This window comes from Budorcas taxicolor, chromosome 8, assembly GCF_023091745.1.
Source record: "Budorcas taxicolor isolate Tak-1 chromosome 8, Takin1.1, whole genome shotgun sequence".
NCBI classification, from domain to species: domain Eukaryota; kingdom Metazoa; phylum Chordata; class Mammalia; order Artiodactyla; family Bovidae; genus Budorcas; species Budorcas taxicolor.
The window spans coordinates 115,541,583-115,554,501 of record NC_068917.1 but is presented as its reverse complement, the minus strand read 5'-3'; the positions used below and the strand labels follow the sequence as shown (position 1 = coordinate 115,554,501).

General features: G+C 52.9%; 1 protein-coding gene across 1 annotated transcript in view; it reads left to right on the top strand.

The window, feature by feature from the left end:
* SNTG2 (syntrophin gamma 2) overlaps positions 1-12,919 on the top strand; it is a 79,750-nt gene that overhangs the window by 37,914 nt on the left and 28,917 nt on the right. Inside the window, exons 9-10 of the mRNA XM_052644572.1 lie at positions 813-940; positions 10,672-10,801. Coding sequence (XP_052500532.1) covers positions 813-940; positions 10,672-10,801 — 258 coding nt within the window. The remainder of the gene's footprint in view (positions 1-812; positions 941-10,671; positions 10,802-12,919) is intronic.

Below are 12,919 nucleotides of genomic sequence, written 5' to 3'. Positions count from 1 at the left end.
AGGCTTCCCCGGCGGCTCAGACGGTAAAGCGTCTGACAGCAGTGCCGGAGACCCGGGTTCGATTCCTGGGTCGGGAAGATCCCCTGGAGAAGGAAATGGCAACGCACTCCAGTACTCTTGCCTGGAAAACTCCATGGACTGAGGAACCTGGTAGGCTACAGTCCATGGGGTTGCAAAGAGTTGGACACAACGGGGCGACTTCACTTTACTTTAAGGCTAAGGAATGTAGGAAAGAAAGCTTGTCCTTTCTTCCCCTTGAGAGCTCCGATCCCTCTCCTCTCTTGGGGACCCTGAGCTTCTTATCCACCTAAGAATGAATTCTCACTCCCCTTACCCTCAGGCCCCACGCCCACACCCACCCCGCTCCTTTTGAACAGACGCTGCGGGCTTTGCCATTAGCTAATGAACTGGGCTTGTGACCACCTGTTAGCAGCTTGGCCGCATTAACGTGTATGAATCCCACTATGATTTGACCTTCCGGCTGGGGGAGGCAGCTCATAGCCTGTCTGACTCACAGCCTTCCTCAGGGCCCCAGATTCCTCCCAAAGCCAGTCTCTGCCCCCAGCCTCTTTCCTGTGACTTGTCTCTCTTTGGTGCGGTATTTTGTTTAAAAAATAGATGAAGAATATAGTTTACTTTGACCTAGAAGGGCACTTGTTTCTTCCCAGAGCTCTGAGTGTGCACACACTCTTGCCGCGGCCAAGACGAGTTAGACCTGAGTTTGCAGACGTGCTGTCAGGGCCTGTCAGCCCCCCTGTTTTTGGTGCTCTCGACTGATCCTGTGACCCTTGATTCTCGTCTGTTCTGCACAGGCTCCGTCCTCGCCTTCCTCGCCTGTAGCTAATGAACCAAAATACGAGAAGCGCTGGCTAGACGCCCTGTCACTTCCTCTGTCCATGGCCCGAGTCTCAAGGTGCAGAGCTGGAGCGGACACGTTCAGGTGTGTGACCGTGGTCTGGAGTGGGACGCGCCGATAAACCCAGAGGTGCATGTCCTTGTCGCCAGGTGGATTCAGCGTTTGCAGAAGCAGTAACCATCATCGTGATGGTCAAATGCTATCGGAGCAGGAACCGAATTGTCAGGAGTGGGTCTGTCTAGCAGTGACTGTTGCTGTTCCCTCCTCTGAGACGTGGTCATTAGCAGAAGAAGTCATATTTCCAGTTTCAAAGGGGAACAGAATTAGGCTGAATGTAAGACTGCACTCTCATCCAAGGTGGATCCAGTTCCAGAAAAGTCCTCAGCAACCCTCTGGGCCTCGTTTCCTTTGCTAATAAAATGAGAAGGCTAGACCAGACCTCCGTTCAGCGGATGCTCACTAGCCTGTGAGCCGGGTTGATGAAGTAACTTCGGTTTCATCATTAAGGGCTGGTGTCCATCACTGTTTTGGGGAAAAGCTATCGTGTTCCCCACCGAGCTAGAGCAGTGTGTCACCTGTGGGTGACTGCGTCAGGGAGGCTGAGAGCCCAGTGGCTGGCGCGTTTGCTTTCTTTCTTAAGAAGGTGAGTAGAGGCTGCGTGAACACAGGAAGAGAGCTTGAGGTCTGGAAGCAGGGCTTTCCTTGACGAAGCGCACCTGCCCGCCGTGGCCGCTTTCAGGTAAACACAAGGCTTCTGCAGGAGGAAGGCCCCCACCCCCTGAGTCAGCCACACGCCCCTCCTGGGCCTGAGATGTGCTGTCTCTGCCAACAGCAAACCAGAGGCTTCCCTGTGGTTTTAAGAAAGCTTGTTGTTTTACCATTAAGTTGCGTCCGACCCTTTGTGACCCCGTGGACTGTAGCCCGCCAGGCTCCTCTGTCCGTGGGATTCTCCAGGCAAGAACACTGGAGTAGGTTGCCATGCCCTCCTGCATGGGGTCTTCCCAACCCAGGGATAGAACCCACGTCTCCTGCATGAAGGCGGGTTCTTTACCAGCTGAGCCTCGGGGAGCCCTTGACAGAAGCAAACACATCTTACTAGCTCTGCTGACTCTTACATGGGCAGGAAGGTGCACAAAGTAAAGTGACTGAAACTCTGCCTGTTGCGGTGTGTTTGTCAGACACACAGCAGTACTAAAGTGGCGTCTGGAGGCTGAGCGGACCTGTGACCCTCCAGCCCCACCTTGAGGGGAGGAGAGGACGGGCATGCTGCCCGAAGCAGCCTGAGCTAGTTCTGTGGCTCCTGGGGACCCTAGCTGCAAGACCTGCAAGGACAGTTTAGAAGTTGCAAACCCTAAACCAAATGCTTTTTAAAATCAAAGGCTCCCGACTACAGCCTGAGAAGGATTTTGAGGAGATCCTTTGAGTGGATAAAAATAAGTGGGATAAGCAGATCAGAGGTCAGCACCCTGGGGTTCCAGTTGTAGGACCAAAATGTGTCACCATCTCCTGCCTGTTCGCCTTTTCTGAAAGCTCAGTTCAGTTCAGTCGCTCAGTTGCATCCAACTCTGCGACCCCACAGACCACAGCACGCCAGGCCTCCCTGTCCATCACCAGCTCCTGGAATCTGCCCAAACTCACGTCCATTGAGTCAGTGATGCCATCCAACCATCTCATCTTTTGAAAGTTATTTGGCCAAAAATGGTTGAGTTTCCTTGGTTTTCTGAAATTGTTTCCCAAAGAGTCTATAAAAAGCAGATGCGTACTTAAACCTAACGTTTGAAATTTGTTTGGAAATGATAAAAGTCAGTTTTAACAGGTATGACTTTGCCCCCAGGGCCTGCAGGGGTGTCTGTGGCCAGAGGGTCTCTGGCGCCTGCTCGCTGTCAGGAGGAGGTTAGAGTCGGAGGTTCTCAGGCACAGTGGGAGCTAGGCTTTTGCTTAAGCGTCCTGTCACCATTAATGAAGGTCAAATCATTGACCACACAAGACAGAAAAAGGTGCTTCCGTGAGAATCTGGGGGAGAACGTCTGGATGGAAAGGAAGCCAGGCGCAGAAGCAGAACAGCGTTCGGGTAGGAGGTTCGCTGACGCTGAACAGGCAGAGCTGTCCCGGCGCTCCCAGACCACGTGTGCAGACGCTGGGACACGGCCACACGGCCTCGCAGGTCGCTGGGCAGCAGCTCGTGCTTCTGGCTACCAGGCAGTTACTAACACATTCCTCTGACTCTGTGTGAAGAGAAGCGTGCTTCCTAGCAGGCCTGGCGTCTGCGAGGAAAGCAGGACACTTCTAAGCAGGCTCTCATCCGTTTTCTGTTGCTACGGTTAGCGCAAATTTAGCTTCCAAAGTGCACGTTTATCTTCTCACAGTCCCCACGGGCCAGCTGGCGCACATGCTGGGATCTCTGCAGGCTGGCCTGGGGTGGGGCTGGGCTGGGCTCTCGCCTGAGACCAGGTTCTCTCGGGTGGAGGGCGGCATTCAGTTCCTTGGGTTTGGGGGCTGGGTCCCCATCTCCGTATGCATCCCAGCGGCGTGTCCCGCCTCTCAGGCAGCAGCAGGCGACCCCTTGTCCTCGGCTCCTGACTTCCTGTCTCTGACCTCCAAGCCCGATGGGAAGGACTTGAGACCACATTGGGCCAGCTGGATAATTTTCCTAACTTAAGGACAGATGACTTCAGATCTTAACTGCAGTAAGTCCCCTCCATACGAGCAAGTTCCACTTCAAGAGCAAGTTCGCAAGCCTAATTTGTTCCTGTAAGTCCAACAGAGTCAGCCTAGGCACCCAACTAACACAGCCGGCCAGATCGTGCTGTACTCTGATGTGTTTATAGCGCTTTTCACACAAATAACACATAACAAACACACAAAAACGAGAGCATTTTTGATCTTGCGGTTCAGTGCCTGGAGAAGTACGGCAGTACGATGCCTCGGCTGGCACACAGGAGCTGAATCTGCTGAACGGGGGAGAGAGCGCCTGGGCGGGGGGCAGACCCGCAGCAACAGGAGACGGGGGCAGAGCTGCAGGCCCACCCCCGCCTGGCGCTGGCGGGGTGCACGGCCACGGCTCTGAGGTCTGCATCCTGAAGGCTCGCGTGTAGGGGACTTACTGTGCGCTCGCAGAGCCCAGCAGCAGCACAGGGCTCTGCGCCCCGCAGAGCAGCTGGGCTCAGCTGCCTGCGCTCGGAGGCTGGGAGCCCGGCCCGAGTGCCCGCGTGTTCAGACCCGGGAGCCTCGGATCCGGAACCTGTCCGGTGAAGGCGCTCTCAGCCTCGCTCTGCAGTCGCGTGCGCTCTCACGTGGTCCCCGTGACAAGTCCCGTTTAGGTGCCGAGACCTGGGCTAACGAGGCGCCCACTCTGTCTGGATTTCAGAAGCTGAGGGGAGGGCCGTCCTTAAGAACAAGGGAAACGTGTGCTTTAAAGACGGCTGTCGTAGGTCCAGCCACGCGCAGGGGACTTTAGATGCTCTGAAGCCTGGGCCTCTGGACTTGGGTCAATGGCTTTACCCCTGGGGGGAGGCAGGTGGTGTGGAGGAAGGAGCAGGTTTGGAGGGAACCAGCTCTTATCCCGCTTCGTCTGTGGGGCTCTTGGGGCCTCGGGATCTGCACGGCTCGGGAGCCCCGCCTGGCGGCCCAGCGGGCGGGAGACACGGGCGTGCTCCTCTAGTCCTAAGGTCGTTTTATGGAGAAAACATGAAATAGCTCAGGGTTTATCGGAGCTTTTAAACTCCTTCAGAAGCGTGCTGACAGCTGTGGGTTCGTTAGTGGTTTGTAGGGCGAGGAGTGCCTGATATAGGAGCAGGGAGACAGTCTGAGCGAGTCCCGCAGCGTCTGCATGCCCGCCCGCTCTGGGGGATTTGGTGCCCAAGGCGCTGCTCCTGTGGTTCCGCCCAGATGAGCCCTGCCTGGGTCCCCGCTTCACGGTGGCCTCGAGAAGGGCAGGGAGCCCCTCCCTTTGCTCCTCTTTCTAAGGACGGAGGAGGGAGGGAATTAAACAGTGTTGGTTCTGTTTGTCCCCTGTCTTCCTTGTTTGTGAAACTCACAGAGATCTGGCATCTTGTCACTGACAGTAAGACCCCGTTTGGCTGTGTTGGGAGGGTCGTTGTTTCGGAGGAAGGAGCGTGGATAGGACCCAGGGGCTTTACGGCAGCCACACTGGGACAGACTGCAGATGAGTGCGCTGTGAACAGCGATGCTGGGAGTCAGAAGGATCCCGCTGACGCCTGGTTTGCTTTGCAAAGGATGGCTTCATGTTTAAATGCTCGTGCCAAGCTCCCTCCTGTTTACTTGGGAAATCCTGAAAGCATAGTTCACTTGGTGGAGCAGAGCCGGGGAAACAGCATCCTGGGGGCTGTAGGCGTCTCCACAGAAGGAGGGCCTTCTGCAGGGCGGGATCCTGCTGGGGCTCATAGCAGGGTCAGGAACCCAGGGCCCGCTCTGCACTGGGGCTTGGAGAGTGGGCCCCTGTGCTCGTGGCTGAGCTTGCCTGATCCGGGCAGGTGCAGGTAGGGGGCTCTAGGGGCAGGGCCTGGGCAAGGCCTGCCTCGGGACAAGGTCGTGATGGGCCGCGGGGATGCTCAGCCAGCTTCATCCATCCTGCAGAGGGGGCTCTGGGGAGGAGAGCCTGCTAGAGCTGAACAGTTACCTTTTGGTGGAATAAATACGAAAACATGTTTAAAAATCAATTTACTATGAAAATAAAATTGAAGGTTGAAAAGGGACAAAGTATCGTGACCTGTAAATCTGTTGCCGGACAACAAACTCACCTGTTTCACAAACACGTCTATTTGGCTGCTTCAGAGTCTAACAGGCTCTTCATTTAGATGAAAACCACATGGATTAAGCAGTTAAAAGTCTGGATCTGAATTTAGAGATAAAGGCTAATTAACAGTGGGGAAGCTGGAGGGCAGTGTGGGTAAAGTGTGTGTTTTTCACGGAGGGAATTGTTCAGAGCACTCACTCCCCGTGCAGACCACGCTGTTTCAGGAAGCTCGTGTTTTCGGCCAGTAGTTCAGGGGATAAATCAAAGGGGTGCTGAGTAGAACTGGGTGTGGCGTCTGCTTCCTCGTGGCCCCTGCTAGGATATTGCGCTGGGTCAGCGGGCACTCCTGTTAGAACGGAAGTGTCCAGGGGTTTGAAAGGTTTGCTTCATAGAACTGAAAGCCCTCAAAGGCTGATAAGTGCCTCCTGGACACAGAAATCCTGATGGAAAGTCAAAGAAGATGGAGAGAAAGACGTGGTGTTTGTGTCTAATTTCCTTAGCTATAGACTCAAACTACAGGTTCTATTCAAAACAGCTGTAGAAAGAAAGCTTCAAGACTTAGAGGTCCCCGTGCTTTTAGGCACCTATGAATCTTTCAGAATGTGTTCTGCTTTATGATGCTGAATTATTTCTCTTTTCTTGATTTACAGTATTTTGAATTTTGTTCAGACTAATTTCAGTCATTATGCAAAGTGGAATTTTCAAAGGCGTGGTTAATTAGGAAGGATTTAGGAACATAAGGACGATGATGAGACAGGTTCTGCACACACGTTTGCAAGCACAGAGCTGGTTCTCCCGCCTGCTCTGGATGCAGCTCTGTGCCTGTAATCACGTGCCCAGGTGTGCTGGGCATGGGCTCTCCCTCAACCCACCTCGCCACCGCCCCGCACCTGCGGGCAGCCCTTCAGGCACCTGTGTTCAGAGGCTGCACCCTGGCTTGGCAGACAGAGGTTCTGCGTCCGTGGGCCGTGGGCTTGAGGAGGGGGGAGGCTTGCACATCCAGAGGCGTGTTCTCCAGCATTAATTCACAAATACTCTTGCACACCTGCTCCGTGCAGCGCTAGCTAGCTGGGGGGCAGGGTGGGGAGGTGGGGAGGATGAGCAAACCCGGGAGTCCATGCCCTCTGGAAGCTTTCTGTCCATCAGGAATGCAGGGCCTGAGGTCAGAGCAGAGAGAGGCCTGCCTGAGGTGGTTTTCCTCCCTTTCCTTCAGCGGGACCCCGGGAGGGGCCCCACCATCTGGCTGGGACCCGCACCCCATCAGTCAGCCCCCTGCTCCCTGACGGGCCGGGGCTCGGAGGACTCAGGCCTGGGCTCAGGACAAGGGTGACAGGCGGATAAGCTGGCCTTTGGGGCAGCACGAAGGGGAAGCTATCTATTTTTTTCTGAATTTGGTGAACTTGGGTGGGGTGGTGCCGGAATTTTTCAGTAATAGTGGCTTTTTAATAAACGCAGGGAGAAGGGCACCTGCATTTAAATTGGGTCTTTGTTAATATTTCATGTGCGTCCTTGGAGCTGCCGCTGCATGGTGGGAAAGGTAGAAAATCTTCCTCTGGCTTCCGTGAAAAAAATACCACCCACGCCACAGAGGCAGGCTTGAAAAGTGTGACATGTGAATGATAGTTTGGAGATGTTTTTCAAATTCTGAGGAATATGCACACTTTTTCCCTCTCATTTTGGCTAGTGAATATTCATAACTCGATGTGAGTAGACAGATACCAGGCTCTCTGCTTCCAGACATGAGGGGTTCAAGTTCCTCAGAGCAGAGATACTGGTCTCCCCTGGACACCATCAGGGTGTAATGGACGGGACTGGCCGGGGCCGGGGGGCCTGGGTGGCTGTGGGCCATGAACCCTGGGTCAGCGGTTCTGCGGGTCGTTTTGGAATATCAAGTGTATTCGTTCTTTAAACGAAAGACCACACAACGTGTTACAAAGAGGCTTTGTAACTCTGGGTTCTTTTTCTCCGATGTCGCAGCTTTGATGGCCAGTCAAGTCGGGTGCTGCTGGGGTTCCCCGGCACAGCTGAAGGAGGTGTTGGGGGGGTTGTTGCTGTGGGACCCATGCAGGTGTCCAGGGCCGTGAGATCACCGATCTGTGCTGTGTGGTCATGGAGCCGACCTAGCAGAGGTGTTTGTGCAGAGCTTCTTAGCAGGGACGGAGGGAGAGTCCACGGGGCGGGGGGGGCTGGCTTCTGTACCGGGGAGCAGTGGCAGGACACGGGGGTGCCCCCGGGAGAGCCCGTGCTGGCGGTGTCTGTGGAGAAGCGGGGAGGAGCTGTGAAGGGGCAGGAGAAGACCCAGACCGCTCCCCCTCCAAGCGCAGAGCTGACGCGACGTCGAACTCGCTGTTTCCCAATCTCCTGAAAAGTTAAGCTGCGTGAACGTTGAACCTTACTGGAATAGATTTCTTTTCTTAGCCAGAAACTGAATCACTTCAATCCATACAGTAGGGAACTGTCTTCCTAGATTTCTCTTTGAAAATCAGACTTTGTCTCCAAGCGTGAGGAAATCCTGGAAAGGGTAGACTTTTCCGAAAGCACACAGGCACGGCCCATCCTCCCCTTGCCTGAACCTGGCTGCTCCCTGGGAACTCAGGCCCCAAACACGCTGTCTTCTCTGGGTGTAGGTTTTACTGCTGATCTTTAAGAGCTGATGTGTGATCTCACAGAGCAGCTGAGTCCTGAGCAGCGGGTACTCTGCGGTTTCTAGTTCTGAACGTGACCTTGACCATGTGGTTAAAATGCTGAGAATCCTGAGCTGATGCTTTGACTGTAGAACCGTGAGGCAGGTCCCACCTGCGGACGGTGAAGGGGGAGGGACTTGCAGGGGAGCCTGAACGCCGCACGAGTTGAACGTTGAGAAGACAAAACCTCAGAGTTGATCAGGAGACTTCTCCATTCGAGCGAGCACGCACACGATTTGTGCGACGGACCTCAGCATGACTGCTATAGCAATAAGCCAGAAAGTGGGGTTTCTTGCCACACTTTGCGGGTGTGTTGGGGTCTGTCTTCAGCGTCGATGCCAACACTGCCACTGTTTCTGCTCATGCAGTTTTAACTGCACCACTTTCCTTGGCAGACAGCCGCCTCAAGCAGCAGCGTTTGCATAGGACCCGCGGGTCCGCTGGAATCACATTCGTCACCCCACGTGTCTCTCCCAGAATTCCCGTTTTAGTGTGGTTGGCATTTTGAAGTCCGTCATGTGGACAGGGCTCCCAGAGCTTAGGTGTCTGCTTGTCTTGTGGAGCTGAAGCATGGACATGCTGGGTTTCAAAACTCACCCCTTTTCCTCAGAGAGCCAACTGTCTACACCCGGTACCCGGGTGTTTGCTGAAGCCCTTTTTCAAACTAGAAACAACTGCTGTGTTGAGTGTTTTCTGGCATGAGAGGGTTTTGGATTTTGCCAAGTGCATTTTCTTCACCTGTTGAGATGATTGTGTGATTTTTAAAAATTCTGTTGCTATGATGTATGACGTTAATTTCCAAGTGTCAAACCAACCTTGAATTCCTGGGGTAAATCCCATTGATTATGGTATGTAATTCCTAATAGGTGTTCCTAGATCTGATTTACTAGTGTTTCATGGAGACTTTTTTCATCTGTATTCAAAACAGATATTAGTCTGTAGTTTTCTTGTGATGGCTTGTGGTTTTGGTATCAAGGTAGCTAAGTTGAAAATGTTCTGTTCTGTTTGGGGGCGAGTGTGAATAATTGTTATTAAGTCTTCTCTGAATGTTTTGTAGACCTCAGTGGTGAAGCCGTCTGGGCCTCATCTTTTCTATTTGGTTAGTTTGGGGCTAAACATTGAGTCTCTACCCTTGTAATATTATCTTCTCAGATTTCTTCCTAAATCAGCTTACGTAGTTGTATCTTTCAAGGATGTGTCCATTTCATCTAATTTCTCTCATTTAATAACCGTAGTTGTTCATGTAACTTCTTTATAATCGCTTTTGTTCCTGTGATACCGATGGCGGCGGTTCCACTTCCACTTCGTATCCTGGGCTTTTGATCTTCTTTCTTTCTCCCTTGGTCCATATAGCGGAAGGTTTGTCAGTTTTGCGATTCTTCTCAAAGAGCCAGATTTCGTTCACACTGGTTTCCTCTGCTCTGCTTCGCTAATTCCAGCTCCAGTCTTCATTATTTCCTTCCGTCTGCTTTCACTGTGTTTAGTTTGCTCCTCCTCTGTGTGTATAAACACATATATATTTAAAATTACTAAAGAAATGTAAGTGCTTAATTAGAAGATATTCTCTAATATAAAAAAAGCAGAAAAAGAGGAACAGGAACAAAAATTAGGTGAGACACCTGGGCAACGGAAAGTAGAATGGCAGACGTAAGGCTAACTATACCAATAATAGAATTGCATGTCAATGATTAAATAGCCCAATTAAAAGGTAGATTTTCAGACTAAATAGAAAAAACAGATCTATCTTCAAGAGACACATTTTAGATACAAACAGATAAAGAAAAGATGAGAAAGATATCGTAAACAATAAGCACAAGGAAGATGGGGTGGTTATAGTAGTGCCACACAAAACAAAATTTTAAACTAAAATTGTTAGAAATAAAGAAGAGAGAGGTATTTTTTCAAGGTGAATGTTTAAGTCATCAGGAAGATATAACAATTAAAACTATATGTGCCCCAAACAGAACCCAAAATGCATGAAGCCAGAACTAACAGCAGGAGAAGCAGGCAGCTCAGCAGTGACAGTGGGAAGCCCCGGCTCCCGGCGCCAGCACTGGATGGGGGGCCAGGGAGAGCCTCGAGAAGAAGCTGGGCTCCAACGCAGCCATAAGCCAGACAGACCCAGTGACGTCTCGAGAGCCTCCATCTGCAGGAGGAAAGGGGGATTCTAGGGTTTTGAACTTAGTTTCAGTATATCTGTCTAGGATGCTGAGACAGGGTAGTTTAAGCCCCCAGCTTGAGCTGTGCCTCCCGTGGTGGCAGCGTGGTGTTGCCGAGCAGGGCTGACGGGGGCTGGGGACAGCACCGCCCCCTCCCAGTCCTGAGGCCGCGGGCCCCAGCGCCTCCTCCCAGCATCTCTTCTCTTCCTCCTTCAGGTCCAGCGCGATCCAGGTGCAGGCCCTGGATGGGGTGAGCTCGGGGCCCCTCCAGTTTCACGCGGCCCAGGAGCGTGCCGACTGGCTGAGGGTGGTGTCGGCCAACATCAGTGAGCTGATGCTACAAAACGTGAGCATGGAGACAGCCCCCTGTCCCTGGGCCTGCTTTTCAGTCCATGGAAATAGTCACGACTCTTTGTTATTTAAGATTAACCCTAAAACAGTTGGTCATAACATCAAACAGAAGCACGTACTTTTAAAGCTTTTATTTGGAGGATAATCGCTTTACAGTATTGTGACGGTTTCTGCCGTTCATCAGCATGAATCAGCCACAGGCCTCCATGTGTCCCCTCCCTCTTGAACTTCCCTCCCCCGTCCCACCCCGCCCACTAGGTTGTCACAGAGCACTATTCACAGTGGCTAGGACACGGAAGCAACCTAGATCTCCATCGACAAGCAAAGGGATCAAGACGCTGTGGTGCACGAGTCCAGTGGAATGTTACTCAGCTGTAAAAAGAACACATCTGAGTCAGTCCTAGTGGCATGGATGAGCCTGGAGCCTGTGATACGAAGGGAAGTAAATCAGAAAGAGAAAGACAAACCTCGTGCTCTCTTTTTCAACACATCGAATCTGTAACTAAGAAAAAGGGAAAGGTTAAGTCACCCGAAAGCTTCCCGGCGTGAGAGGAGAGGCTGAGTCAGCGTCTGGTCTCTTCACCTTGGCCTGTCTCTTGCCTCCCCCTTGCCAAGCACCTGCACAGCGTTCCCTGTGAGCATGCACTTTACATGTTCTCTGTCCAAACGCACTGATGAAATGTGACATGTATTTGGGGGACCCAACTCGGGTAGAGATGTAACTTTCCAAAACATAGAGGTAGCTTAGAAAGAGGCACGGCCACCAGATATTCTCAGCGGCTCACAGCAGGTCCCCAGGAGGGAGCAGGTCCTCTGTCTCCTTGAATGGTCCGTGTGATGATCAAGGTCAATATTGAAACAAATAAATGTACTAAAACCACATGGAGTGGGAGCAGCACCTGCATGAATTCTGAAGTTCCCTAGAGCAGCCCGTACCCTGGCGGTAACATCGTGGCCACAGCCTCGGGGGCTCACAGAAGGAGCAGCCCTTGGCTGAAGGTGGCCGTGGACCAGTCTTGTGGTCCTCAGGCCCCACCGGGTGACTCGCCCCACTGTGCACATTCGCGCCCCCAGGCCTGCTCTGGTCCAGGCCAGCTGGCGGCGGGCGGGACCTGTGTGTTTGGACGCCCGCGTTGTGAGGGGAGGGCCCCGCAGCCGCCCCCGCGGCCCCGTCTCTCTCACTGCTGACTTACTCCTGGACGCTGCCCAACACTGGTTCCTGAGCACTTTGAAATACCAGGGAAGCAGAAACACGTGAGATTCATATTCCGAGGACCCCAGGGGCTCTCAGCTACACAGGAGGTGCCACGTGTGCACTAAGTTGCTTTAGGCACGTCTGACGCTGTGCCGTGCTATGGACCGTAGCCCGCCAGCCTCTCTGTCCACGGGATTCTCCAGGAAAGAATACCGGAGTGGCCTGCCATTCTCTCTTCCAGGGGATCTTCCTGACCCAGGGATCAAACCTGCATCTCTTGAGCCTCCTGCATTGGCAGGCGGATTCTTTACCACTAGTGCCACCTGGGAAGCCCCCCAGATTCTCTCTAAGACCTCAGTTTTCCAACTTGACATGTGATTTCAAGGGTATCTTGGTGGTTAAAAGGCAAAGAGAAAGGCCAGGTGGTGGCCGCTTGGTATTTGCAGAAGCACCGGGCTCCGTATGAATCTCGCACGCTGGGGTGCTGGGCGGGGCAGAGGGGAGGAGACTTGAGCGCCCGAGAGCCAGAAGTGCGGATGCAGAGCCCCGTTCCCGCGGCAGCCTTGGCTGACCCATTATTCTGGACCTTCGTGTCCTCGCTGGTTGGACATTGCAGGATTGCTGGGAGAATCGGGAGGGAGTGTGAGCTGTGAAACTGTAGTCACCTGAGATGGTGTGTGCAGAAGGCATTTCCCCCAGGCTTTCAGATGTTGAAGTGTAAGCTTCTGCTGCCCCATAGCTTCTCTTACATAAAGTGCTGCTAACTGAGAAACAGCAGCGTCGGCGTGCTCGTCTCGGGTGTCCTGTTATGAGACTCACTGCCACACAGTCCTCTGTGCTCTGGTTTGGTTTTCAGGAAGGAAAAGCATTATAAAAGAAACTTACTTCTGGGGACAGTTCATCCAGCTAATTAATTTC